The following is a 24,847-nucleotide window of genomic DNA, read 5'->3' on the forward strand; positions in this document are numbered from 1 at the left end:
ACTTTGGCTCCACAGTGGAGCGGGCTAAGCCCCTTTCCCCTGCTCTCCCAGCACAGAAAACAGGTGTTGGTGCAGGAGTGGGACTTGTGGCCAGAACTGCGCAGTGAGGGAAGGCTGGGGAAGCCAGGAGTCTGCGGCTCTCAAGCTGTGTAGGGGTGGGGTGGGGGGAGGTCCCCAGGCGGCCCCCAGGTTAGACAGTCTGTGTCCCAGCCACAAAGGGCATACCCCTGTCAGTCAGAGGTTGGGAACAGGCACTTCAAAGAGGTCACAGACACCTTCACTCTCATCCAGGATGGAGATGTAATCGTGGTCTCCAGGGGATGGAGAAAGGCGGAGGAGGGGTGCAAACACTTCTGAGGACATCAGCTCCTCCAAGAGCTCTGAGCTCATGCACTCTCGAGTGGGATCAGATTTCTGACAGCTCTTTGGGGAGCTCCAGAACACCTGTGGGGTCTGCCTTGATGGGTTCAAAGGAGGTAGAAGGGTTGGGTCCGGATGAACTGCTATTGCTGCTGCTGCTGTCCAACAGGGCAGAGGACTGCAGCGGTCGGGTGTCCAGTGCTGTCAGGCCCAGTGGGAGGGAGCTGAGCTCACCACTGTCCTTGCTATCGGTTCCAGGGCCACCACTCACTGTGATCTCAGCTGCTGGACCGGCCACCCCCTGGGCTTCGGTGCTGCCGGGAACAGGGTTGGGGATGGTCACCTGGGGACTGCTTGGGCGTGAGGCATTCTGCGGCTGGGCCAGCGCAGGCTTGGGCAGAGGCGGAGGGGGAGAGACAGCAGACGGGCTCTGGAGCAGATCTTCGGGTGGCGGCATAGGCACCGCCACAGGTGGTGAGCTCCATGCCTCCTGTTCACCAGCAGCACCTCGATGGGGCCACTTACACTCTTCAGGTGAATCTGGTACTTCTTCTGCCCATTGAGGCCCTCTGGGATGGGCACCTCCAGGCTGGTGCCCGACGGGGCCTGGATGGCATCTCCAGCAAAGCATCTGCAGATGTCCTCATGAGTCACGTAGGCCAAGCAGCTGTTCTGCACGTCCTCTGTGATGTTCCGGATGGTCTGCTGCACCCACACCTTGTGCTGGTCTAGTTCTTGCTCTCGCTGCTGCAGCTCCTCGATCTCTGCCTTGAGCTCAGTCAACTTGTCCGCAATCTCCCGGGTATTGCAGCCAGGCCCCACGTCCTTCTACTGGATGCTATTCTTGGATTTTTTCTCCATCAGCCCGATACCTTCCAGCACATTAGTAATGTCATAAATCCGCCACTTCCGGCAAACAGCTAGGGTGTCAGCTGCCAGCTTGAGGTCAAGCACGCCGTCCTTTGCCTCCTGCAGAAGCGACACGAACTTGGTAGTGAGAAGTTCCAAACTCTTCTCGTGCCGGCTTGGGGTGCCCGGGGGCGGCGGCACCTGTGGCCCGGCCTCCGCCATAGCGCCCTCCCGCCACCTCCCCTCAGCCAGGCCAGGCCAGGCCAGCGCAGCCCAGGCATTCAGTTTTGAAAGACTTTCTTGGAGGTGTTTCTCATCCCCTTCCCTTTATTCCGACTCACCTACTGTAGCAGTTTCCCAGGGCTGTTGTAACAAATTGCCACAAACTAGGTAGCTGAAAACAAGAGAAACTTATTCTCACAGTTCTGGAGGCTAGAAGTCTGAAATCAAGGTGTCAGCGGAACTGGTTCCTTTTCGGAGGCTCTGAGGGAGAATCCGTTCCTTGCCTCTTCTTAATTTCTGATCCTTGCCCACAATCCTTGGGATTCCTTGGCTTGTGGACACGTCACTCTACTCCGCCTCCATCTTCACATGGCCTTCTCCCTTTGTGTCGATGTGTCTCTTCTCTTCTTATAAGAACACCAGTCACAGCCTATGCCAGTATGACCTCATCTTAACTAATTATACCTGCAATGACCATATTTCCAAATAAGGCCACATTCTGAGGTACTGGGGGTTAAGACTTCAACATATCTTTTTTTTGGGGGGAGACACAATTTAACTCATAATATCCATCAAGACCCAAGTGAATGTGTGTTCCTTATCTAACTACCCCAATCCCCAGGGGCAGAATTAAATGTTCTTTCTTCAGGACTCCCACATATTTAACACATGCTTCTGTTTATTAGAGCATTTGACTCATTGACCACCATCGCTGGTTGAGTTAGGGGCCTCATCTCTTTGGTCCTCCCCACAGTGCCTAGTAAAGAGTCTATGGGGAATCCTCTGTAAACGTAGGCCTGCGAAGCAGCTACCCTTCCCTGAACCATCATGCCGGGCACTGCACTAAACTTTTCAGGTATTAATCCTCACAATGACCCTGTGAAGTAGGTATTTATACATTTTAATTCTTATTTGATAGAGAAAAACACTGGGATTTAGAGAGGTTAAGTAACTTAGCGTACCCAGAATTATTGCCTCTAAAAACCTGAATGGGCGCCTTGAAGGCACCACGGGAAAAGCTTCCTAGTCCCCATCTTCACCTTTCTCAAAGTACCCCTGATCTGGCTAATTCAACTCTGCTCCCTCGAGAAAAACAAATCTGGAGACTCAGTTCTATTAATCCTGGGATCTGTTGCACGTTCCGGTCTACACTCCCGCCGTCCAAAGCGTTTTTCCTCCAGAAGCCGAACACAAAGCGGATCCACCCTGCGGACGAGAGCGCACAGGCCGCTTTTCCGGGGGCGCCGCGTGAGGACCCGCGCACTAATTGGTTGCGCGCGGCTGCCTACTCCCGCCCCGGGGCGGCTCCTGGCGCGGCGATTGGCCGGGCGACCGTGCGCTCAGAGACCGCAGCTCCTCTGCCCCCTCCCGGCCAGTTCCAGCTCGCCGCTGCTGCATGGGGCGCCGCCGGCGGCCGAGGGAGCGTGACTGCGCTGCGCAGGGCGCTAGGAGGCATTGTCGCCGTAAGTGGAGCAGAGAGCGGCCCGGAACGGGGCCCCACCTTCGTGCCCCGCAGAGTAAACGTAGTCTGAGGCTAAGCGCTGGAGGGGCTGGGGGAGAGAGGGAGAGAAATGTCCCCGTTTCCGTAGTGTACCCTCCCCTCCCCCAAGTCACCCCGCGGAAGGAGCAGCGGTGCACCAGCTGCGGCTTCTGCAGTGCCAAGGGGCCCGGCGCCGCGCCGGCTCTGGCTTGCAGACTGCGGCTGGACCCTGGCTGGCTCGGGGGAGCGGGCGCCGAGGTACCAGGGAATAGGGAGCCTGGGGAAGCCGTCCCGAGGGGCCCTCCGTTCCCCGCGGGAGGCGCCCCTGCTGGGAGAGGCTGTTGTAAATTTCGTGCCTGAAGCCACACTTTTCGGGGTTTGCTTCCCCTCCGGGGAGCTGCAGACGCCTGTCCCAGAGCGTTCCTCTCGTCCTCCGGGTAGCGCGGGAGTCCCCGGCCCTCAGCGATAACCAGCGTTCTCCTCTCTGCCTGCTTTATTCTCCCCAGTCTCCGCCTGCCTGGCGAGCGGAGGGCCGGCGACGAGGAGCCATTGGCTGCGGGCGCCGGGGGGTGGGGAAGACGGTGAGGCGGTCCCCTAGCGCGAGGCGTGGGGACCCTGGCCTGGCCACCGCGCTCAGTCCTGGGAGGCGCAGCCCGAGGATGCTTAGATGCCCATACAGAAGCACGCACGAGACTCTGGGAACCTCATGGCTGAAAAACAGGGGGCCAGTCCGTGCCGCTCTCGCCCCCGGGCTTATTTCCCTTGGGTGGAAAAGTGGGTCAACTCTGTCTGGGCTCGAGTGGGCCTTCGGGGCTACTTGGGTCCGATCCAGCCGACTGCTTCGCACTTCCCCAGTGGCTCCTTAGCTTGCGCGGTCCAGAGGACCCGCTGCAGCCAGTGGGGGTGGGAGTGGGGGGAGCTCGCACACATGGAGCAAGAGGCTCGAGTTGCCCTTCAGAGTGGCTGCCAGGCTCTAAAGTTCCCAAGTGCCCACACCAGTAACTAAATATAGGAGCAGCTGGTGCGGACGGGGTGTCACAGCAGCTCCTTTGCACAGATCTCGGGGCTTCAGATAAGGTAGAGTTCTCACTGATGAGGGCTGGAGCCCTGGCAGAGGGTTAGGGTCAGTGTTTAAGCAAAAATCATCCCCCCCAAACCTGTGTCCAGGTGAAACCAGGTTATAGATACAGGAGGACTCTATTGCCAGCTCTCACAAAGCAGGACAACTTCTTTTCTGACATTCCATTTATTATATCCTAACTTACCATCTGTAGCGGTTTAATCACATATCAGTAATGCGTTGGTGTGGGAAATGCTTAACAGTTTGCAAAGATTTCTCAAAAGTTATATGTCATTTACTTCTCAAAACAACCCAGTGAGGAGGGTGGTATTTCCAGCTGACAATGGGACTGCTCACAACAGTGATAATTTTCCAAAACTCTGGTTGGATTAGGCTGCTCTCCTCAAAAAACCTTTCATAGTTCCCTGAAGAGAAACAGAAGACAGACTTACAGGGTGGCCTCCAGCCCCTCCCCCAGTAATCTGGGGACAGACTGGCTTCCTGTCTCCCTCTTTCTCTCATCATTTGGGTACTTCTGCTCAGCCCCTGCCTCTGTTCCCTCTTCCCAGCCATGCCATGTGCCTTCATGGCAGAAGGCACACATGGTCCTTGGGCCTGGCGTTGTGGCCTCCAGCATCTGGCTCATTCTGCCTTTTGTCACTGAGTCTCTCTTACCTGATGGGAAGCTTATTCTGGCCCAAGCCCTGTCTCTGTACCTTAACTCTTCCAGTGAGGGCCTTATAGAAGGGCCCAGGACATGTTTGTTGGATTTAAACATTTCCTAGGACTATGATGCACACTGAAGAAAGAGGAGTTGGGGAGGGATGTGGAGAGGGATGTATTGCTGAGACAGCAGCAGTGTGAGTATGAGTTTGGACACTGTGTTGAAGGGTCTCCAGGATTTGGAGCACTTTGGAGCAGTTTTCTAAGGCTGACCTCTCATGACTGGGACCCCAAACCCAGAACAGACCCATATGGGCTGGTGGTTCCTGTTTCCCCCCCTTTAGGACACTCTCTGATTTTCTGCTACTACTACCCCTGCCTGTGGGGTTGACCAGATGCCTCAAGGAGCCTGCCTGTAGGGTTGGGTTGTCTTGGGGCCCTGTGGTTGTGGTCTGGTTCCAGGAGGGCTGCCTTGCGTGCTGATTGCTCCCACTGGCCGGCAAGGTCTTTCTTTCATGGAAGTGCATGAGACTGGGCAGCCAGAATGGTGCTGACATGCTGATTTTGGTTGACTCAAATTATTTGCATAGATAGGGGCCCCTCATGTCCTAGGGTGGCCCTGCCTAGGAGGCTTCTCACTCAGTGAGGAGTGGGTCCATAGTTCTCTCCATCACTCATATGTGACTCAGACAATTCTCTATTTTTCTTAAAAACAGTTTAAAACCAAAGAAAGGAAGAGCAGCTTGCCTTATTTCCCCCCCGCCCCCTGTCTCTGAGGGCTCCTGTTACATGCTCAATAAATTCTTGCTACTTTTTGGTCAGAGAGGTCCAGTGTTGGGTTGGGGCTGGAAGGAGCAGTCAGCAAAGTTGGACAACCTTGTAGGACCTCTTTTGGGGACCCACTCCAGACTCTCGTCATCTCAAGTTTGTTCTCCCCTCAGTTCTGGGGCCCTCCTACCCCATCTTGGGCCTTATACCACATATGGCCCTGCCACCCTCCCATTTCAGCCCTGCCTATGCCAAAAAGTGACAGGCCTTGGTCACCTGACCTGGGAGAGGGACTGTCAGCTGGAATTTATAAGAAATTCTTCCTTGGGGAATAGGTAGTTTTAGGTGAAGGGAGAGTGGTTTCCTAGCCAGTTAGTGGGGTTGGTGATTTTAGGTAGCCGGAACCCCTTGGGGGCCTAGGGCACATCTATGCTGTATCCAGAGCATCCTCTGGGGCCTGTAAGGGGCCTGTCCTCCTAGTGACTTACTCTGACACCTAGACTTTACAGGCTGTTCCTGCTTCAATGTCCAATCTCTGACCCACACTATAGGGTGTCTGAGCTTACCACCAGGGGTAAGGTTTTTAATTTGACTAGTTTTCTTCAATGGGCTCTTTAGCTTAAGGCACCACTGCTCCCACCTGGTGGCAGCTAGTAGAATTGCAGGCATAGTGCCTGATTGAAAGTAGCCGATGCAATCTCACCAGGGTTAGCACAGACCCTGGGTAGCTTGGAGATTTACCTTCCCTTTCCTCTCTGTTGTGAGGCCAGGATTGCCTCAGTGATGTTCCTTAGAAAGGTCTTCCTCATCAGAAGCTCATAAATCAGAGCTATTTCCTATATTTCCTTCCTCCCTCTTCATTCTTATGCCCTGTTCCTAGTAGATGCTCAATACATGTTTGTGGTTACTGATGATGAACACTGGAGATAGGAGAAGGAGGGAGCATGGTATGTAGGAAGAATCATGGGCTGGGAGTTAGGAGACCTAGGTTTTTCGTTTCTGTTTGGCTGATTTACTTCCCTTCTTGGGTCCTCAGTGTTCTCATTCATAAAGGCATTAGACTGAGTCACCAAGATTCCAGCAACATTGCTGTGACTCAGGCTTAGGGGGTTGGTCTTAAAGGTAGCATGATGAAGGTGTTGGGTCCAGTTTTCCATAGTCCTCACTATTCCCTGCTGTTCTACCCTGGACCACCTTCTGCAAGTTATCCACCTGGCATTGTTAGGACTTATGACCCTTCTCATTTAGATGGTATCTTTGTTGTAAGAGTCAGTTGACTTGTATTTAGATTTGAAACCCAAATGATGGCTGTTGATCATCATCACCATTGGGGGAAACTAACTGAACATCTGTTTCAGTATGTGGTATGAAGTGCAGGGGGAAAGCATAGTATATATCTGCTCCCTGCCTTAAGCTGTCTGCAGGCCAGCTGCGGGGGATAAGTATGTATATTTTTAAAAGCTCATAAATAACCCAAGTGGCTTGAGCTAAGGCATTGCGTGCTACTGAAACTTAGGGAGGAGAGAACACTGAGGGCTGGGGCAATCTGGGAAGACTTCCTGGAGGTGGAGAGGTGGAAGTTCTACTCATTCCTTAAAGATGAGTTCCACTGACTTGTTTGTTTGAGTCATATGGGTATGTAACTGGGATTAAGTGCTGGCATCGTATCTGCACGTGTACTGTTTCATCATTTCAGCTAGCATTTATTAAGTAACTTATGTGTCCTGAGCCCTGGTCTAGAAAGGTATGTATTTTTTGTTCAATCCTCATATGAACCCACTGCAGCAGGTGTTACTAGATCTCCTACTCAGATGAAGAAACTGGGGCTCAGAGTAGTTCAGAATCTTTCCCAAGGCTTCTCAACTAATAAATGTCAGAGTTGGGCATTAGGCCTGTCTTCTTCCTTGGCAAGATGCAGGCACATACTGAACTCATCACTAACTCTCCCTGAGCACCTGAGTGGGCTTGACTCGGCCTTCCTGTCCAGTTGAGCACATGTGGACTTTTTCTTGGTATCTGTTTGTACCCTCACCCCCTTCTCTCTGCCCTTCACATTCTTCTGCCTTTGACCCTCAGATGTGTTCATTAGAGCTCCTTGAGCTGTCTGTGGATCTCGGATTGGGATCCAGGAGCAAGAAAGAGCACTGATGTTGGCCTCAAATTCATTATCTGCATGGGGTGTTGCCGCTAGTGATGTGGGTGACTTTTGTAAAGAAGTGAGCACTGGATGTAGAGTTGGGCCAGGTTAGTGCCATTTACTTACTTTGACCTTGGCCAGGTCATTGAGTCCCTCTCTCTGCCTCAGTTTCCTTCTCTAATAAAAAGGAGTTGGAGACATTTCCCGAGTCCCTTATGTCTTCTACACCTGATCGTTTTGATTGTGTCCTCACCCTTCTTTAAGCCTTTTCTCCCCAGTGGTCCTGCCCCCCTTCCTTTTTCCTTGGGGTCTCGCCAATAAACTCAGCATCAGGCTAACAATCAGATCTGTGGCTAAAACTGTAACTTTCCCTCCGTATTGCTGCATGGAAAGGGAATTCTTAGAAACCACCCACCAGCCAGACAGTGAGCTCTGACCAGGCAGGGCTGTGTTTCATTTGCCTTTGTGTCCCCACTTCCCGCCTGCGGGAGGAACCTGGCAGAGGTGGCTGAGGAGAACTGGGAGCTGGAGCAGTTGTCCTGTGGACTGGCTCCGAGCCTGTGGGATGGAGGGACAGGTGTCTCTCCTTGCACTTGGCTGTACCCCGCCTTCTCCCCACTGCTCTGCCTGTTAAGTGAGTCACAGGCCAGCACACACCTAAATCCTCACACCCGCCTGGCCACTGGTTCAAGCCCTGGCGAGGTCATAGGTGTCAATTCTCCCAGGAAACTGGTAGGGCTGGGCTGATGGGCAGATCAGCCACTCTGAAGGCTGAGCCGGATGTGGCCTGGGCTCTGGGCCCCTCAGGAGGAGGTGAGTGGCCTGGGCCCCTCCCTGTGTGCTTCCTGCAGGCCCTGCGTCCCCGGGGGAGGGTGGGTCAGGGGTGGGTCCCTGGCTGGTGGTGGGCAGGCACTTCATGGCCCTTTGTCTTCCCCAAGCACAGGTCCCTTTATGAGCAGCAGACCAGCCTGGTGGCTGGCAGCAGGACACCTGAGTCTGCATGCTGAGGAAGATGGGTGAGGCCGTGGCCAGAGTTGCGAGGAAGGTCAACGAGACAGTGGAGAGCGGCTCCGACACCCTGGGTGAGTGAGGGCACGGCTTTTCCAGCTGTAGGTCACCCTGTACGTGGTTTATTGAATCAGTTTGGAAATGAGATAGAAAGAGAAGGTGAAAGGCACAGTATCAGCATGCACCCCTCGGCATGAGGAGCTGTGTTCCATGGACTTTTGTTTTTTTTTAAATATATTTTTTGGCTGTATTGGGTCTTCGTTGCTGCGCACAGGCTTTCTCTAGTTGCGGCGAGCGGGGACTACTCTTCGTTGTGGTGTGCGGGCTTCTTATTGCGGTGGCTTCTCTTGTTGCAGAGCACAGGCTCTAGGAGCGCGGGCTTCAGTATTTGCAGCACGCAGGCTCAGTAGTTGTGGCGCGCAGGCTCCAGAGCGCAGGCTCAGTAGTTGTGGCGCACGGGCTTAGCTGCTCCACGGCATGTGGGATCTTCCCGGACCAGGGATCGAACCCGTGTCCCCTGCATTGGCAGGTGGATTCTTAACCACTGCGCCACCATGGAAGCCCCTCCATGGACTTTTTATTGCAGTTGTGTTTAGTTTGTGTATACGGGGTCCCAGCGTAAGATGTATTTCTTACTATGGGCCATAGTTCAAAGAGGTTTGAAAAGCACTGAGTAGGGCTTCCATCTGCCAGGAGCGTGTCTGCCTGCACTCAGACTGCCGATGACTCCAAGTGTGTATGTGCCCTTGGACCAGGTGGCAGTAGCTGGCACTGCTGGGTAGCCCCATGTACCAGGCCCTGTGCAGGTGCCTCCCGAGTGTTGCCTTATTGAATCTTCACAACTTCCCTGTGATGGATGATACCCACCAGGCATGACTAGCCTCGGATTTCAGATGAGGAAATGAAGGGTCGAAGGCAGAGCGGGCTTTTTTCAGGTCACACAGTCAGGCGGCCCCTTTTCATTCCACTGTTTTAATTGAATTGTGTCATATATTGTTGAATTGGTTATCGCGTTTTAGCCCATGCAGCTACCCTAAGGCTGTAAGCACTTAAGCAAACTATCCCATTTAATTGAATTCAGCAGATATTTTTGACTATCCACCACGTGCAAGAGTTAGCAGGGGATCGTGTGTGTGTGTGTGTGTGTGTGTATGTGTGTGTCCCGCTGGAATGTAAGTGCCATCTTAGAGCCACAGGTGTGTTGCAGGAACACAGAGGAGGTGAACGCAGGCCTGCCTGGGGGATGATTGACGGGGTGGGATTTGAGTTGGGTCTTTGGCACACAGAGGAATTTCACCGGCAGGTTAGGGATGTGTGTGCCTGTGTGTATCTGTGTCTGTCTGTCTGTTTCATGAAGGAGCATTTGCATGGAGGTTACTGCCTGGTAATGGTCCAGAGACTGGAAAGGTGGAGCGTTTCTGTGAGCAGCCATTGGTCAGGTGTGTCTGAGGGTCCTGGGGCAGGGGGTGGTGGCCCAGAAAGTGGAGGGACACTCAGCCTTCAAGATGCACTTGGTCACCACCTCTTCCAGGAAGCCCTTGGCCCTGCCCCATCCACCCCTTGCTCCCTTCCTCCTCTGTAGGACTCACTCAGTGTCCCTGGAAGGGAGGGATCCTGTGGTCTTTTGTCCCCCACCTGCCAAGAGCCAGAGCAGTGTCTGGCACTTTGTAAAGCACGTAGCGGTGTTTACTGAACTGAGCGATAGTGAGAGAAGCATCTCCTCTGTCAGCAAACAGACTTGAAGATTGCTGTTTGTTTTGGAGGGAAGTCTGGCAGGGGGTGGTGCCGGGGGGAGCCTTCGGCTGGTGAACTGAGGGCTGCGGGCCCTCAGGAAAGGAATTCTGGAATCCTGTGCTGGTCACTCATATGGTTGCACTTACCCGAGTGCTCAAGACTCTCCACCACTGATATGGCCTGGATTTGAATCCCCACTCTGCCACCTACTAGCCTGCTTCCTTAGCAGATTGCTTTACCTCTTGGAGCCTTGATTTCTTCATCTATAAAATGGGATGGTAATTGTGCCTCCCTCATCAAGGGAGCAATTGTAATGTCTTAAGGTGCTTGGCATGAGTAGCTCAATAAATGGCAGCTATTATTTTTAATTTTTCGCATCTCCAAGGGCTGGAGGTGGGGCCTAAGTCCCTCCCCTCCCCCACCACAAACGCACCTCCTCCAGGTGTCAGCCAGTCACCTGGCTGGGTGTCCCCACTTGCCTTGGGATGGGGAGTTCAGTGCAAATCGACGGATCTCTGTGGTGAATAACCTACCCCTACCTTAAAATGGTGCATGGGAGAGGGACACATATGCGGCTCATTCTCATCCAGATGTGTGAAGGGGGCAGGGTGGAGGAGCAGCAGAGCAGGGAGAGTGGAATTCTGACCTCCCGGGGGACGTGCTGTTTGAGGGAGGATGTCAGGAGGCAGCAGTGAGGAGGCGGGTGCACCAGGCACCGGGAGGGCTGCGCCTGAGTGGGGGCGAGGCCGCTGCAGAGTTGCCGCTGGGGAGGGGGGAGATGAGGGATGCCACTGGCAGGCGGAGAGCCTGCAAGGCTGTGTTGAGTCTCGACTTCAATGTCTGAGGACCAGAGATTGCAAATTCAGTTGCCTCCGCAGGCCAGGTGGGGATTTCTGTGAACAGAGTGGACACCCTGCCTGGAGTGAAGTGTGCAGGGCGTCTAGGGTAGGGTGCTCTGCAACCAGCTTCTCTCTCTGCCCGGGTCATGCCCACTGAAAAACTCAAGCCAGGCCTCTGGCAGTCCTGCCTGGCCACTGCAGTGCCTGGGATTGGAACCCTAACTGGCTGGCACCAGCGCCTGGGCCCTCTCTGTTCTGGGGTGGGGGGCAGATGGTTGCCGATCGCCGGTCAACTTGGGAGAGGAGTTAAATGCTTGAGCCTTGGTGGTCTTGGCTGAAGCTCGAGACTTTCACATGGAGGTGGCTGGGTCTTTAAACTTAGGGCTGAATGAGAGGGGGCCTTTTTACTTCTTCAGCGCCCAGCAAAGAAGCAGAATGTCAGAGCAGGCCACTTCGGGCGCCTGGAATCCTGACCCTTTGGCAGGTGGAGCTCATCAGGCTCATGCAATCTGAGGGGTCAGCAGTCAGCACGTATTGAGCACCTGCTGTGTGCACGGTGCTGGGGGGCTCCCAGGGATATGTGCAGTGGAGTTCTGGACCTGAGACTGGCCCGCCACTGGGACAGCAGTGACTGACGCACGGGCTCCGTGCTGAGCCGTGTCAGATGGACTACAGGTGGTGGTAATTCAGAGGTGGGAGATATTGCTGGGTGTTGAAGGAGTCTGGGAAGGCTTTCTGGACGAGGTGGGAATTGATGTGGGTCTTGAAAGATAGGTGAAGTAACCCAATATGGTTCTCACGTAAAAGAGCAAACAATCTGAAGCAACTAAAAAGCCAGTACTGGAAAATTGCTTAAAGAACTTCTGTTACAGCTGTGTAATGCAATTTACGTAGCTATCAACCATGGTGTGTAAAATTTCATTACGTGCTTGAATGAGGACTGGCAAATTCTCATGTATAATGTGAATTGGAAAAGAACAAGGATCCCAAACTGTATACACAGTAAGATGCCAATTATGTCAAACGTGTATATACATAGATAAAAATTGGAAAGAAATAAGATACAAATGGATGTTAGAAAATACTATTCTTCATTTTCTGAATGTTCTATGATGAACATATTACTCTCACAAGCAGAGAAGAATAGATTTTAGGGAAAGGACCACCTGCCACTCTAGAAAGTGAAAGTAAAACCCACTTCCCAGCAGCAGACAAGAGGTACAGGAGTTAAGGGAGTAGCTCCTGCTCTAAGCCCCTGCCCCTGGGTGTGGAATGAGCTTCCCTGGCTTCTCCCCTTCTGCTGGGTTCCCCAGCTTGCCTCCCTGTGCACAGGCTGGGGGCTCAGGCCCGGTGGGACGTCTGCTCCAATGCTGCAGAGTGGGAGATCCCTGCAGAGGCTGGGCTGGGGAGAGCTCGATTACAGGCTCTCACCTTACTCAGGTAGGTAACCCTGGGAAACATCACTCGCGCTGCCTCGGCCGCTCACGGGTGCACTCCAGAGCCAGGCTTGCTCTTCCTGTAACCTGAGCTTTGGTTCACAGCCCTTGTTGCCTCACTCCAGGCCTCTTGACCCCCAAGAAGTAGGCTTCTTTCCACCTGGCCTCTGGTCTGCCCCTAGGTTTGAGTTGAAGCCACTTTCTTCCAGCCCCTCACCCCTCCTCAGCATCATCTGCTAGACTTTTCGGATGAGCTTGCAAAGAGTTGGGAACTCTGCCCTGTACTCAGACTCCCCCCCCCACACACGAGGCACTCCTCTCTATGCCCCCCTTGTCTCCCCAAGTTAGTTTTTCCTCTTTTTAAAGGCCTCATGCCCACCTGGACTTCGCTGGGTCCTTGCACCCCTGAGGGGCTTCTGACCTCACCCTTCCCTCCCTGGCATCAGATGGCAGCACGTCCAGCCAGTGGACCATCAGGCCAGGCTACTCTGCACCCTCTCCTTTCCAGGGGGAGGCTCCCAGGTTTGGGGGGATGACTTTAAAAAACTGATCATTACTGCAGAAGAGCAGGATTTGGAAAGGCTTGGGAGAGTGTGGGAAGGGAGGGCTTGGCTGGCTGAGATAGAGGCACTAGCAAAGATGGGAAGAAGGAAAAAACAAGGTGAGCTGGGAAGGAAAGGAGCTAGCATTTATCTGGGGCCTGCTGTGTGTCAGGCTGCCATACTGGGCATTTAAGATGCCTCAGATGGGCCCGCGTGCCTAGAGCCCGTGCTCCACAACAAGAGAAGCCACCGCAATGAGAAGCCCGCGCACCGCAACGAAGAGTAGCCCCCGCTCGCCGCAACTAGAGAAAGCCCGCGTGCAGCAATGAAGACCCAATGCAGCCAAAAATAAAAATGATAATAAATAAAAATAAATATTAAAAAAAAAAGATGCCTCAGGTGGTAAGGAGAAGGGGGCAGCCCCCGTGGGCTGCTTCTGCTTACATGCAGATCATGGACCCCACTCTAGAGCTTTCACAGTGGAATCTCAGAGGTTGGGCATGGTGACCTGCATGTTAATGGGGACCCTGTATGATTCTTCCCTGCCTCGAATTTTGGGAGCCACTGGCTTACTATTTACAATCTGGAACTTCCTTCTCCTGGTGGGTTCTGGAGGGCTGGGTGGCAGGGGTAGGGTGGGGTGAGGGTGGGTGGTGTTGTCTGGGCAGGCCTCTGGATTTCTGTGTGTGTGTGTGTGTGTGTGTGTGTGTGTGTGTGTGTGTGTGACAGAGAGAGAGAGAGGGAATGAATATGAACATGGACTTGATCCATCCTCAGGGAACTGAGCGGCTAGGCTGGGCGCTGTGAGATAACCAAGTGAGGAGACCAAGGCTAGTGAGAGAAGGGATATGTTGTTCCCTACCCCCCCCCCCCCTTCCCCTCCTTTCCCCCTTCCCCTCCTGCCCTCCCTCCCTCCTCTCAGGCTCACTCATGCTTTGGCCACTTTTCTCCTGTCTCACCAGCAGATGGCACCCCGTCACCAGCCGACCTGGTGACAGGCAGCTGAGTCAGGGACTTGGCCAGGGTGTGAGGGCCGGGTCCCGACAAGGGCTTCCACGCCCTGGCCGGCTCACATCCTGTGTCTACATTCCTAGCTGACTCCACAGTGATTTGATTTTGCAGCCCCTTTCTTGAGCAAGGGTGCTGAGTAAGTGCAGTATCAGGAAGCACTCGATATATACTCACTGGACAGAATAACATCTTCCCTTGGGTCAGACACTGCCACCGGCTCCTTTGTCAACAAACACTCATTGAACACCTACTGTGTGTACCTTCCCTGGAGGACCCAAGTGTCCCAGAAGTGCCCAGTCTGGAGGGGGAGACACACACACACACACATACTCACACACATGTCCCGAGGGAGGGGGGCAGCCAGGGTTTGTGGTGGGAGCAGTCTTTTTTGGCCCCAGGAGGGGCTTGTGGGTCTACAGTTCCTGGCCCAGAGCCCAGGAGGCTGGTGCTGGTCGTAGGGGAGGGGTGTGTGTTTTGCTGCCACGTCTCCTGGCCTGGGGAGTCCTGAGGATCAGCCAGGCACAGGTCAGCTCTGAAGGCGTGGAGGAGGGAACACGCTGTCTGTCACAGGGCAGCCCTCAGCCTGGCCAGGGCCACTTGTCTCTTTACCGCGAGGGCTGGAAGCCTCAAATCTGCCGACAGGCCACCTTTCAGTTCCTTGAATTGCTAAACCCTTTCCAGCCTCAGGGCCTTTGCACATTGCTGTTCCCTTTGTCTGGGATGCTCTTCCTTGTTCTTCATGGCTGGGCCCTTCTCATACGTTAAGGTTCAGCCTAAATGTTTCGTCTATAGAGAGACCTCCCTGACTTTCCTTTCTAAGTGGCCTTCACCCAGTCATTTCTCTTTAAAAAAAAAAAAAAAAGAAGAAGAAGCTATGAAAAGGTATACACAGGTAGCAAAGTCCATAAAATCATATGTACTTAGTTCAGCAGATATTTGTAAAACGAATACTCACGTAACTACCATCCAGGTCTAGACATGGAACATTGCCAGAACCTCCAGAAGCCGCTCCCGCCCCCAGAGGTAGCCACCATCCCAACTGCTGTGATAAGCTTTTCCTTCCTTCCTTCAGTTTGATCTTGCTTTCCTTTCATTTTCCTGGCCCTTGGGTATTGGAGAGAGCAGACTGTGGGCGTTGGTGGTGGGGGATCAGGAGGTCTTGCTTGGCAGGATGTGCCAGTGCAGAGAAAGAGGTGGAGGTGAGACCCTGGCAGGGGCTAGTGTGTGAGGGTATCATTCAGAGGCAAATAACCAGTATACAAAGGGAAACCAGTAGAGCTTTCAGAGAGCCCAAGGGTTTCACTGGTACTGAGTTGGCACAGTGCAGTAGCCTGTGGTGCAGAAATGCAGGGCCTGCACCTGGCGTGCCCTTCTCATTTCAGAGGCAAGTGATTGGTGTCAGCCCAGCCCAGTGTGCCTGTGGAGTCCTGGCTGCTTCTGAACTGGCCCCAGAGAGGTGGACACATATGGCCGTGTCCAGGCAGGTAGCACTGAGCCCATTATTCAGGCAGGTGAGGAGGGGCCCTGGTGGGCATTTCTGGAAATCCTTTTATTTCTCTCTCTCTTTTTTTTTTGGCTGCACTGCACGGCTTGTGGGATCTTAGTTCCCCGACCAGGGATCGAACCCGCGCCCCCTGCATTGGAAGCGTGGAGTCTTAACCACTGGACCGCCAGGGAAGTCCCTGGAAATCCTTTTACACCATGCTGTGGTCTGGCATTGCCTCTTTGTGCCCAGGTCGCTATGGGCTTCTTGGGGTCCTGTATGGACCCCCAGCCTCAGGTGTAGAAGGGGCCGTGGACGGAAAGAGAACAGCTCAGTATTGGAAAGCAGCTCTTGGGATGGAGAGAGAGAAAATTTGTTCTGTGGCTCCAGCCTAGGCATTTGCACTCTGCGGAATACTTTTAAAACTATATGTGTTTAACTTAAAAAACAGGGCTTCCTTGGTGGCGCAGTGGTTAAGAATCCGTCTGCCAATGCAGGGGACATGGGTTCGAGCCCTGGTCCGGGAAGATCCCATATGCCGCGGCGCAACTAAGCCCGTGCGCCACAACTACTGAGCCTGCGTGCTACAACTACTGAAGCTCGCGTGCCCAGAGCCTGTGCTCCGCAACAAGAGAAGACACCGCAATGAGAAGCCCGCCACCGTAACGAAGAGTAGCCTCCGCTCGCCACAACTAGAGAAAGCCTGCGCGCAGCAACGAAGACCCAGTGCAGCCAAAAATAAATAAATAAAAATAAATAAATAAATTTATATTAAAAAACCCCCAGTATGTATCACCTGTGCCTAGTGCACAAAGCACAAGGCCCAAAGGGTAAACGAGAGGCCAGGCTTCCTCCCACCCTGTCTTCTGGTCCGCTGGTCCCTTCCCCCTGGCACAGTGTCTTGTGGAACTAGAGGAACAGTTGGGAAGTTACGCTGGCTAACTCTAGAGTTGCTAAAGGATGAGGATGGTGAGCTGTGTCCTGAAGTTGTTTCTGTAGCAGTGATGGGACAGAACCCCAAAGCCCTTTGGTTGGGGCTCAGGTCTCTCTGTTGGTGGTGGGGGAGTCCCTGAGTCCCCTTCTAGAACTTTGGAAGCTCCTATGGCCACGAGCCCCACCCATCTCCATCCCAGCCCCACTGTGGGCCTCAGTCTTCCGGAAGGAGGGAGGATAAGAGTGGGGGGTCTGTGGTGGGCATTCTTAAGCACAGCACACCTGTTCCTTGGGTCCCTGTTTGCTGTGATGCTGCCCTGACACAGCGGTGGTGCTCAGAAGTCATGTGTCGGATGGATGGAGGAATTCCCTCATCCCACAGGTACAAATCGCTCAGTCTTCTTTCCTTAGTTTTCTCTCCTCTTCATTGTTCGGTCTGCAGAAATCACCCCAGCCATGAGAACCGGTCCAGCCCTGAGGGGCCTCCAGGGAAGCCCAGTGGGAGGTGGAGGTCTCATCACAGCAGGGAGACTGGGCCCTAGATGGCGCGGTGACTTGTGGAAATGCCGCAAGCCCTGGAGACAGGCCGCCAGGCGGCCAGCTGATTGCATGGTGTGTGGAATGCTTGCGGAACCTAAAGTGAACTAAGTGAGGATGAGTTCCCCTTCTACTGTCTTGAGTTGTGTACACACCGGGTGTTGGTTTAGCATCCGTGTTAAGGGGGTTGCACAGAAGAGGCGGCATTTCAGCTGAACCTTAAAGGACGGAGCAGGTTTAGGGGTGTAGGTGTGGGACAGGAGTGAGGGGAAGGCGTTCTAGGTGAGGGTGTCTGAGCAAAGGTGGGGCAGCATGCAGGCAGGTGCTTGTGATGGGAATAGCAACACGGGAGAGCAAAGGGAGCTGAGGCAGGAGGGGAGGTAGGGGCTGGCCCAGATCTCAGAGGGCCTTGAGTGTCACCTTAAGTAGTTCCTACAGTAAAGTCCTAGCTTACACAGAGGTTAGGTTCTAAAGAGAGCCTGAACAGTGAAGATCACCTAGAGTCAAATGACCCACGAAAAAAAACAACCCGGTGACTTAATCATCGCTCAGCCTTAGCACGTAGCTGCTGTTATTGTCCCCATTTCACAGAGGAGGAAACTGAGGCACAGAAAGACGAAGCAACTTCCCCAAGCCGGGGGGATTTGCACCCAAGCGCTCCGACTGCAGAGCCTACGTTCTTAGCCCTGTGTTAAACCGCAGCCTGGGACAGACCGTTTTGATGGTTGGGGACCAGGTGAGGTTGCCGGCTCACAGATAGCACACCCAGGCTGTAGGGAACCATGTACCTTCAGAAACACTAGAGTCACACTCAGCAGCTGAGTTCAGCAAGTTAAATGGGGGCCCAAGCTGCCTCGGCTGTACCTGATCTGGACAGCAGTGGGGGGCCCCTGACAGGTTCTGAGCAGGGAGTGACGTGATCCGGGCCAGGTTTCGGAAGAGCACCGCCGGGCACGGGATGGATGCGAGACCATGGAAGGGATAGCAGGGAAGAGGCACCTTCCATGCGCCGGGCCTGTGCTGGTGTGGCCTTGTCCCGAGTCAGACCAGTGGGAGGAGGACGTGAGGAAGGAGAGGCTGCGGGAGGGGCTGGGCAGCCGATTGGCTGGCGTACAGTTTGAAACCTGGTCATCATGTAAACTGGGGAGGCCTGGGCCGTTTGGGTGGATGAGGGGATTCTGATGATTTGGGGTCCCCAAGGGACACCCCTGAAGAAGCACATAGCAGGGCAGTATGGGCATAGCCAGCTAGAAATGAAGATGTCTGCAGAAGTGCTGCTGCCCCAGAGGGGCCCTAGTTCTGGGGTCCCTGACAGCCCCAGTGCATCCTTCACCCCTCCCACCAGCACAGACCAGCAGACACCCCAAGAAGCAGGTGGTTAAATAGGCTGCCAGGCTGCCCTGTGTCACTGGCACTGAAGAAGCATTTTTTTGAAGGCAAAGAGAAATCTTCTTTGGAACCACATGGATAATTATTCAGCTTTAAAAAATGTATGTTGGTGGAAGAACAAAAATGTTCTGCTTCAGAGAGATAACCGAATAGATAATTTGGTGGCATCAAAAGCTTGTGTCGCCCAAGTATGAGGATGTTAGCCTTGAGGAGGTGATTTAGCAAGGCTGAGGAGGTTATTAAAATCAAATGCTTCCAGAAATGCAAACATGGCTCTGGCTGACAAGGCAGCTGGGGATGGAGGGAGGTGATGCAGGGGCCTGGCAAAGCCAGTCATTCTGGAATGGAGCCCCAACACACCCCGAGCTGTAAGTGTGGTGACCCAGGCTGAAATGAGTGATCTGTGCTCACCTTTAGACGTTAGGAAATTGTAGTTTATTCAGAGACAGGTGCTGCCAAAGGTCATTATCATTAAAGATGAGGTTGAATTAAGAGCTGCTTAATTGGCATCTGCCTCATCGTGGTTGACTGTGTTTTGCTAAGATGCATATTTTTGTCATGCTTCAGTGTATTGCTGGGATTCCTTATTCTGTCAAGTTCACGTCAGCAAACGTGTATTCACTGTGTGCCGTGTCTGTCTGTATCACGCTCTGCAGAGGATGGGGAGGTGAGAGGAGGAGGAGGGAGCTGATTACTGAGCTCCGGCAGGTGTCCCATTAGGCCGTGCACTTGCTGGTATTGCTGCCTGGATCGTCCTTTGCCCAGATCTTTGCATGCCCTGCTCCTTCTTTTTTATTCTTGTCTCAGCTAAATGCCACTTCCTCCGAGAAGCCCTAGTGAGGGTTGCTGCCCTTGCCCCTGCCTCAGTTACCTGCTCCCCATTACACCGTTTTATTTTTTGGAGAGCAGTGTCATTGCCTGACATTCTTTCAGGTATTTGCCTCTGTATTTACCACTCTTCTCCCCAGGCTGGCGTGTAAGCTCCTCGAGGCCAGGGACTCTGTCTTGCTCATCACTTACCCTTGGACTGAGCTACCATGTACTGGATACTCAGGAAATCTTTGCCATATGAATGACTGCATCTGATTTTCTCAACTGCTCTGGACGGGTGGTGTTTTCGTGTCACTTACAGAAGGGGAAACCGAGGCTCCGAGAGCTGTAGTGGTTTACCCAGATTCTCACAGCCAGCAAATCTTGTGCTGGAATTTAAACTCGAGTCTCTTGGCCTCCCTCGCCCTCTGCAACAGGCCACCCGCCTCATTGGGACCTAATCCTTGCCCTCAAGGAGCTCTCCGCCCTGCCAGGAAGAGTGAGACAAACACATTAGTCATTCTTATGGAAGACAAACAGGCGAGGGGCCCTGACAGAGGCGGCAAACACACACCGGCAGCTTAAGGGCGGGAGCAGTTCTGTCAGTTGAGGACTTGAGCAGAGGCTTCTTGGAGAGGTGGCTTTCAGACAAGACCTTGTAACATGGTGTTGCTGGGAGAGGATGTTGAGGATAAGGGGCACATTCTACTTAATGGGAATGGCACCAGCAAAAATACAGAGGTGGGAGAATAAAGGGAATTTGCAGGGAACAATGAGTAGTCTGGCTCGGCCAGAAGGTGGAAGCAGAGTCGCAAGCAGGATACCTAAAAAGGGGGATCGGACCCGGATCCCTCGGTGGGATTGCTGGGCTGCAGAGAGTGGGTTCATTCTGTGTGGCATGGGGAGTCCATTCTTGAATGGAGAGGGGTATTCAGGTGATGGGTATGGAAGGGTGGGGGCAGGGTGTGGAGAGATTCCTCAGTGAAGAAGCGGCCATGGTCATTGTCAAGGTGGATTTCAGGGTTGTTAAGCTGGTTTCTTTTAGGTAACAGTAAGACCATATTAGAGTAATCACATCTTTGCCACAGACAGCACGGTTCTTGCCATGAGTTCAAACCCTAAACAGATATTAGCTCATTCTTTTCTTCATTCCCCAAAAGGGCATTTGAACCCCCATTTTATAGAGGGGGATCCCAAAACAAAGCTTCCCAGGGATGAGGGGTATGGTTACGTTCAGCAGTGTTCGCCCAGCTCTGAGCTGGGCCTGAGGGGTAGTCAGCAGGAGGGCACGTGCTCCTCCAGTCAGGTTCATTGCTCACGGATCCTGTAGGCAAGTCTGCGGATATTTACCAGTTGGGGGAAGATGGTCCAGCACAAGCATGAAGGCAGGCGTCCTGAGGTTGAAGGTGAGGTGGTTGGGACACCCTTCCTGGGGGAGGTGGGGCTGGGCTGGCAGGAGGAGCTATAGGGGCAGAGCGGAGAGGGAAGGGCATTCTAGACTGTGGGAATGGCATGAGCCAAGTCTGGGTGATGAGTGAGCTCGAGGACTGGCTGCGGTGAGGTGTGCAGCCGGCGGCCAGGCCCTGGTGTTTGGCTGGGTCAGATGCTGAGCCCACGGTGCTGCTTGGAGGCGTTTGCTGCCACTTCCTGGGTCCATTCAGTGGTTCAGCGGTGACCTCAGGAAGCCCACTTACTCCTCTGAGAAAGCATGCCTTACAGGGCAGGATTCTTTATTATTTCAAGCCTGAGTGATTGTTTGAGGAGGAGAAAAGGCATTGTAAAAATCCAGTCAGTAACTGCAGCTCTTTTGTGCCCGGGCGCTGCCTTTGTTCGGTAAGTACAGTCTCCCCAGCTGTCAGCTGCAGCCCCCTTGCTCTCTGCTCTGCTCAGAAGCCGGCTCCAGGCTAACTGAGTCGTCTGGCATCTCGTCACCCCTGGAGAAGCCCACATGCACACGTGGGCTTCTGCTATGGCAAGAGTACTGTCAGGTCTGCCAGAGTCTTACTCTGCCCAGCAAGTTAGACGGGGGAAATATATTCTGGGACATGCATTGGCTCCTCCTGTGGGCCAGGCATTGTGCCGGGCACTGGGGGCGTTGGGGAGGATGAGAGGTAAAAGGACACTGTCCCTGCCTGCAAGGAACTAGTGTTTGCCTCCCTTTAACCATGTGCATGTGATGTTCAGGGTTTTGGCCATGTGAGAGGGCCAGATGTACTGTCAGTCACAGGTGGAGTAACGTGATTGACTCTCAAGTCAGGCTGCCCTGGTTTGAAGCCTGGCTCAGCCACTCATTAGCTTTGTGACCTTGGGCAAGTTACTTGATCTCTCTGATCAAGCTAAGTCTGATCTGAGTTAAATCTCCGTTTTCTCATGTCTAAAAGGTCCTTACTTTCCAGAGTTGTGAGGATGAAAATTGGATAATGCCCGTAAATGTTTAGAATGGTGGCCAGCATATGCTCAGTGCTATGAGTATTAACTATGATTATTATTACTTAACATTTTTCTTTAAATAAATTTAGCATAGATACAATTTAAAAAGAACTTTCTATCATTACTGTAAATGGAAAGTCAACATAATTTTTCATTAATATTTGATAACCATAAAAACAAAGATGAAAACAGAACACTGTTATGAAATCTTAGGTTAGGCTTGAATCTGCTTCCCCATTAAAGAGGGGGTAAAGCAAGGACTAAAGGACTGAGAATTTGAAATGGGACTTTCTCACCATGTGGCTGATTGTTATTTGTACAGTGATCACCATCTAAGTCCTTCTCAAAGTGTGGTCCGAGGACCAGCAGCATCAGCATCCCTGGGGGGCTTGTTAGAAATGCAGATCCTTAGGCCCCATCCCAGATCTGCTGAATCAGAACCTGCATCCTGGGACTTCCTTGGTGGTCCAGTGGTTAAGACTCCGCGCTCCCAATGCAGGGGGCCCGGGTTTGATCCCTGGTCCAGGAACTAGATCCCGCGTGCATGCCGCAACTGAGTCCACATGCTGCAACTAAGAAGTCCGCGTGCCACAACTAAAGATCCCGCATGCCACAACAAAGATCCCCCCCTGCCACAACTAAGACCTGGTGCAGCCAAAATAAATAAATAAATTTTTAAAAAAACAACAAAAAAAACCTGCATCCTAACAAAATCTCCATGTAATTCATGGGCACATTACAATTTGAGAAATCTGGTCTTTTGTCACCAGATTTGTGAGTTACGCGCTTGGAGAGAGATGGGCTCAGTTCAGTCTCTGTGTTTTATGCATGAGGAGGTTAAGGTCCAAGAATGACCTGCCCAAGGTCACTTGATGAGTTAAGAGCAGCAGCAGATCAGAATCCAGGTCTCCAGACTGGCTCTGCAGGGCAACATCCTTGAGAGGATGGGAAGCCGAGCCAAGCTTGGCTCCTTCCCATCTTTACTTACTGTGTGACCTTGAGCACATTCTTTACCTCTCTGGGCCTTAGTTTCCTTATCTGCAAAAGGGGACTGACGCTACTGCCCTTCCTCAGAGTTTGTTGTCAGGATTAAATAAGATGATGCTCAGTCAGTGTTGGCTGCTGTTGTCCTTGTAGAAGACCTCAGAGCCTGCTGGGGCCTCTCCAAGACCTGGCTCAGCGTGTGGCCCCTGCTCAGACCGGCTGTGATCGCCTCAGAGCTGTTGGTGGCCACGCTTTCCGCATCAGTGTGGCTGCCGTTTCTGTTCCCTTTTGTTCTGCGTGTTAGTGATGAGTCATTGATTGAATGAAGTAATTTAATATCTCAAATCAGTGACTGTGCATCACTTGGTTGTATTCTGTGTGGGATTAAATTTTGGTTTTAATTAAATACAGGATTTTTTTTTTTAAAGTGATTGGCTGGCTTGCCAGGAAGAAGCAGGGATTGTTTTGGCAAGTCCCACATCCCACAATAACACACAAATATGGTTGTCTCCTTGTTGTGATGTTGTTGGAATAAGTGACTGCCAGGGGTCCTCTTCATCCTTCAAGGAGCAACGGAGCTGAAGCACATCCTTGTAATGAATTCTCACATCAAAACAATGTCTTTTCATCCTCATAACAGCATCTCTTAGTTACTGAGTACACACTGTCTGCCATGCTGTGCTGGACCCCTTGTGGACCTTTTATTTCATGCTCAGAACAGCCCTGTGAGTTAGATCATCTTGTCCTCATTTTTTTTTAAGTTGAGGAATAATTCACATACCATAAAATTCACCATTTTAAAGTGTAACATTCTGTGGCTTTTTATATATTTACAAGATTGTGTAACCATCACCACGATCAATTTTAGAACATTTTCATCACCCCAAAAAGGAACCCTGTACCACTAAGCAATTACTCCAGATTTCTCAAATCTCCCCCAGCCCCTGGCAACCACCATTCTCCTTTTGTCTCTATGGATTTGCTTATTCTAGACATTTTATATAAAGGGAATCATCCAGTTAGTGGCCTCTTGTGGTTGGCTTCTTTCACTTAGCACAATGTTTTTGAGGTTCATCCATGTTGTATCAGTACTTCATTCCTTTTTATGGCCAAGTGATATTCCAGTGTAGGGAGCTACCACATTTTGCTTATCCATTCCTCAGTTGATACACATCTGAGCTATTTCTACGTTTGGCTATTGCAAAGGATGCTGCTATGAACATGCATGTAGAGGATTTTGCATGAATTCTTGTTCTCTTTTTATGGAGGGGGAAACTGAGGCTGGGGTTAAGTGACTTCCCTGAGATCCCATAGCAAGAAAGCCCCAGCCCAAGAAAAGCCTCAGTTTGGATCTGGAGGAAGAGAGTGCTCTCAGGCCCACGCTGTAGGTACCTCTTCCTTTTTTAGGTCTCTGGCTGTTCTTGTGTGGTTAGAGCACATCCTGACTGTTGGGTGTGATGGCCAGAAGCTCAGCTTTGTTTGTGGAGGCAGGCACTCTGCAGTTCCATCATTTCCCAGAGAGGCTGGGACTTCTGCAGTAGGTCACGGAGAAAGCACCTCTGAGTTCCAGAGTCTCACGTGTGCAGCATTTGTTGTTGGGCTGTCGGCTGTGCTCTGCAGTAGCCCCTCTGAGCTTGGCCCTGGTGGGATTTTACCCCATTCCGCATGTAACCATCAGGATGGATCTCCACTGACCCAGCCTCCTTAGCCTGTTCCCCATGGATAGCTGGATGTTAGGGATGTTACTTTCTTTAAACTGAGGATATTTGTAAGAAGCAGTAAGTGCTTGTTGTAAAAATATCACACAATACAGAGATCTATAAAGTAGGTAGTAGAAGAAATAACACCCCCAAAAGCATGGCCATGTTCAGTGGTCTCGCCATGTTCCCAGAAGATGCCATGCACATTTCCCCTTTCCTGGGCACCTTTCTGCCCTTCTCTAACTCCCCGCCAGGGCCCAGTATAACTGCTGTTGTGGTGGAACTTTCTGGACTTCTGCAGTGCTCGGTGAGCTCCTCCTGTGACCTTTCCTCTCCAGGTGGCATGAGACAGATGGGGAAAGGCCAGGAAAAGGCTGCTCTAGAAACTGGGAGTTAAACACCAGCAAAATCCCCGAAAATCCCCAAAGCAGTTTTGTCTGGGGAAGGGGATTTTCCAGGAGGCGGGCCAGGG

The 24,847-nt window shown here is 52.4% G+C and overlaps 1 protein-coding gene and 1 pseudogene across 2 annotated transcripts in view; one reads left to right on the top strand and one right to left on the bottom strand.

The window, feature by feature from the left end:
- Positions 1-217: 217 nt before the first annotated feature.
- LOC118882801 lies at positions 218-1,432 on the bottom strand (annotated as a pseudogene).
- Positions 1,433-2,806: 1,374 nt separating this feature from the next.
- LRRC20 (leucine rich repeat containing 20) overlaps positions 2,807-24,847 on the top strand; it is a 64,855-nt gene continuing 42,814 nt past the window's right edge. For both annotated transcript variants that reach the window (XM_036829501.1, XM_036829502.1), the window contains exons 1-2: positions 2,807-2,894; positions 8,483-8,621. In XM_036829501.1, coding sequence (XP_036685396.1) covers positions 8,540-8,621 — 82 coding nt within the window. In that variant the 5' untranslated portion in view covers positions 2,807-2,894; positions 8,483-8,539. The remainder of the gene's footprint in view (positions 2,895-8,482; positions 8,622-24,847) is intronic.

The sequence above is a fragment of the Balaenoptera musculus genome, chromosome 16 (genome assembly GCF_009873245.2).
Source record: "Balaenoptera musculus isolate JJ_BM4_2016_0621 chromosome 16, mBalMus1.pri.v3, whole genome shotgun sequence".
NCBI lineage: Eukaryota > Metazoa > Chordata > Mammalia > Artiodactyla > Balaenopteridae > Balaenoptera > Balaenoptera musculus.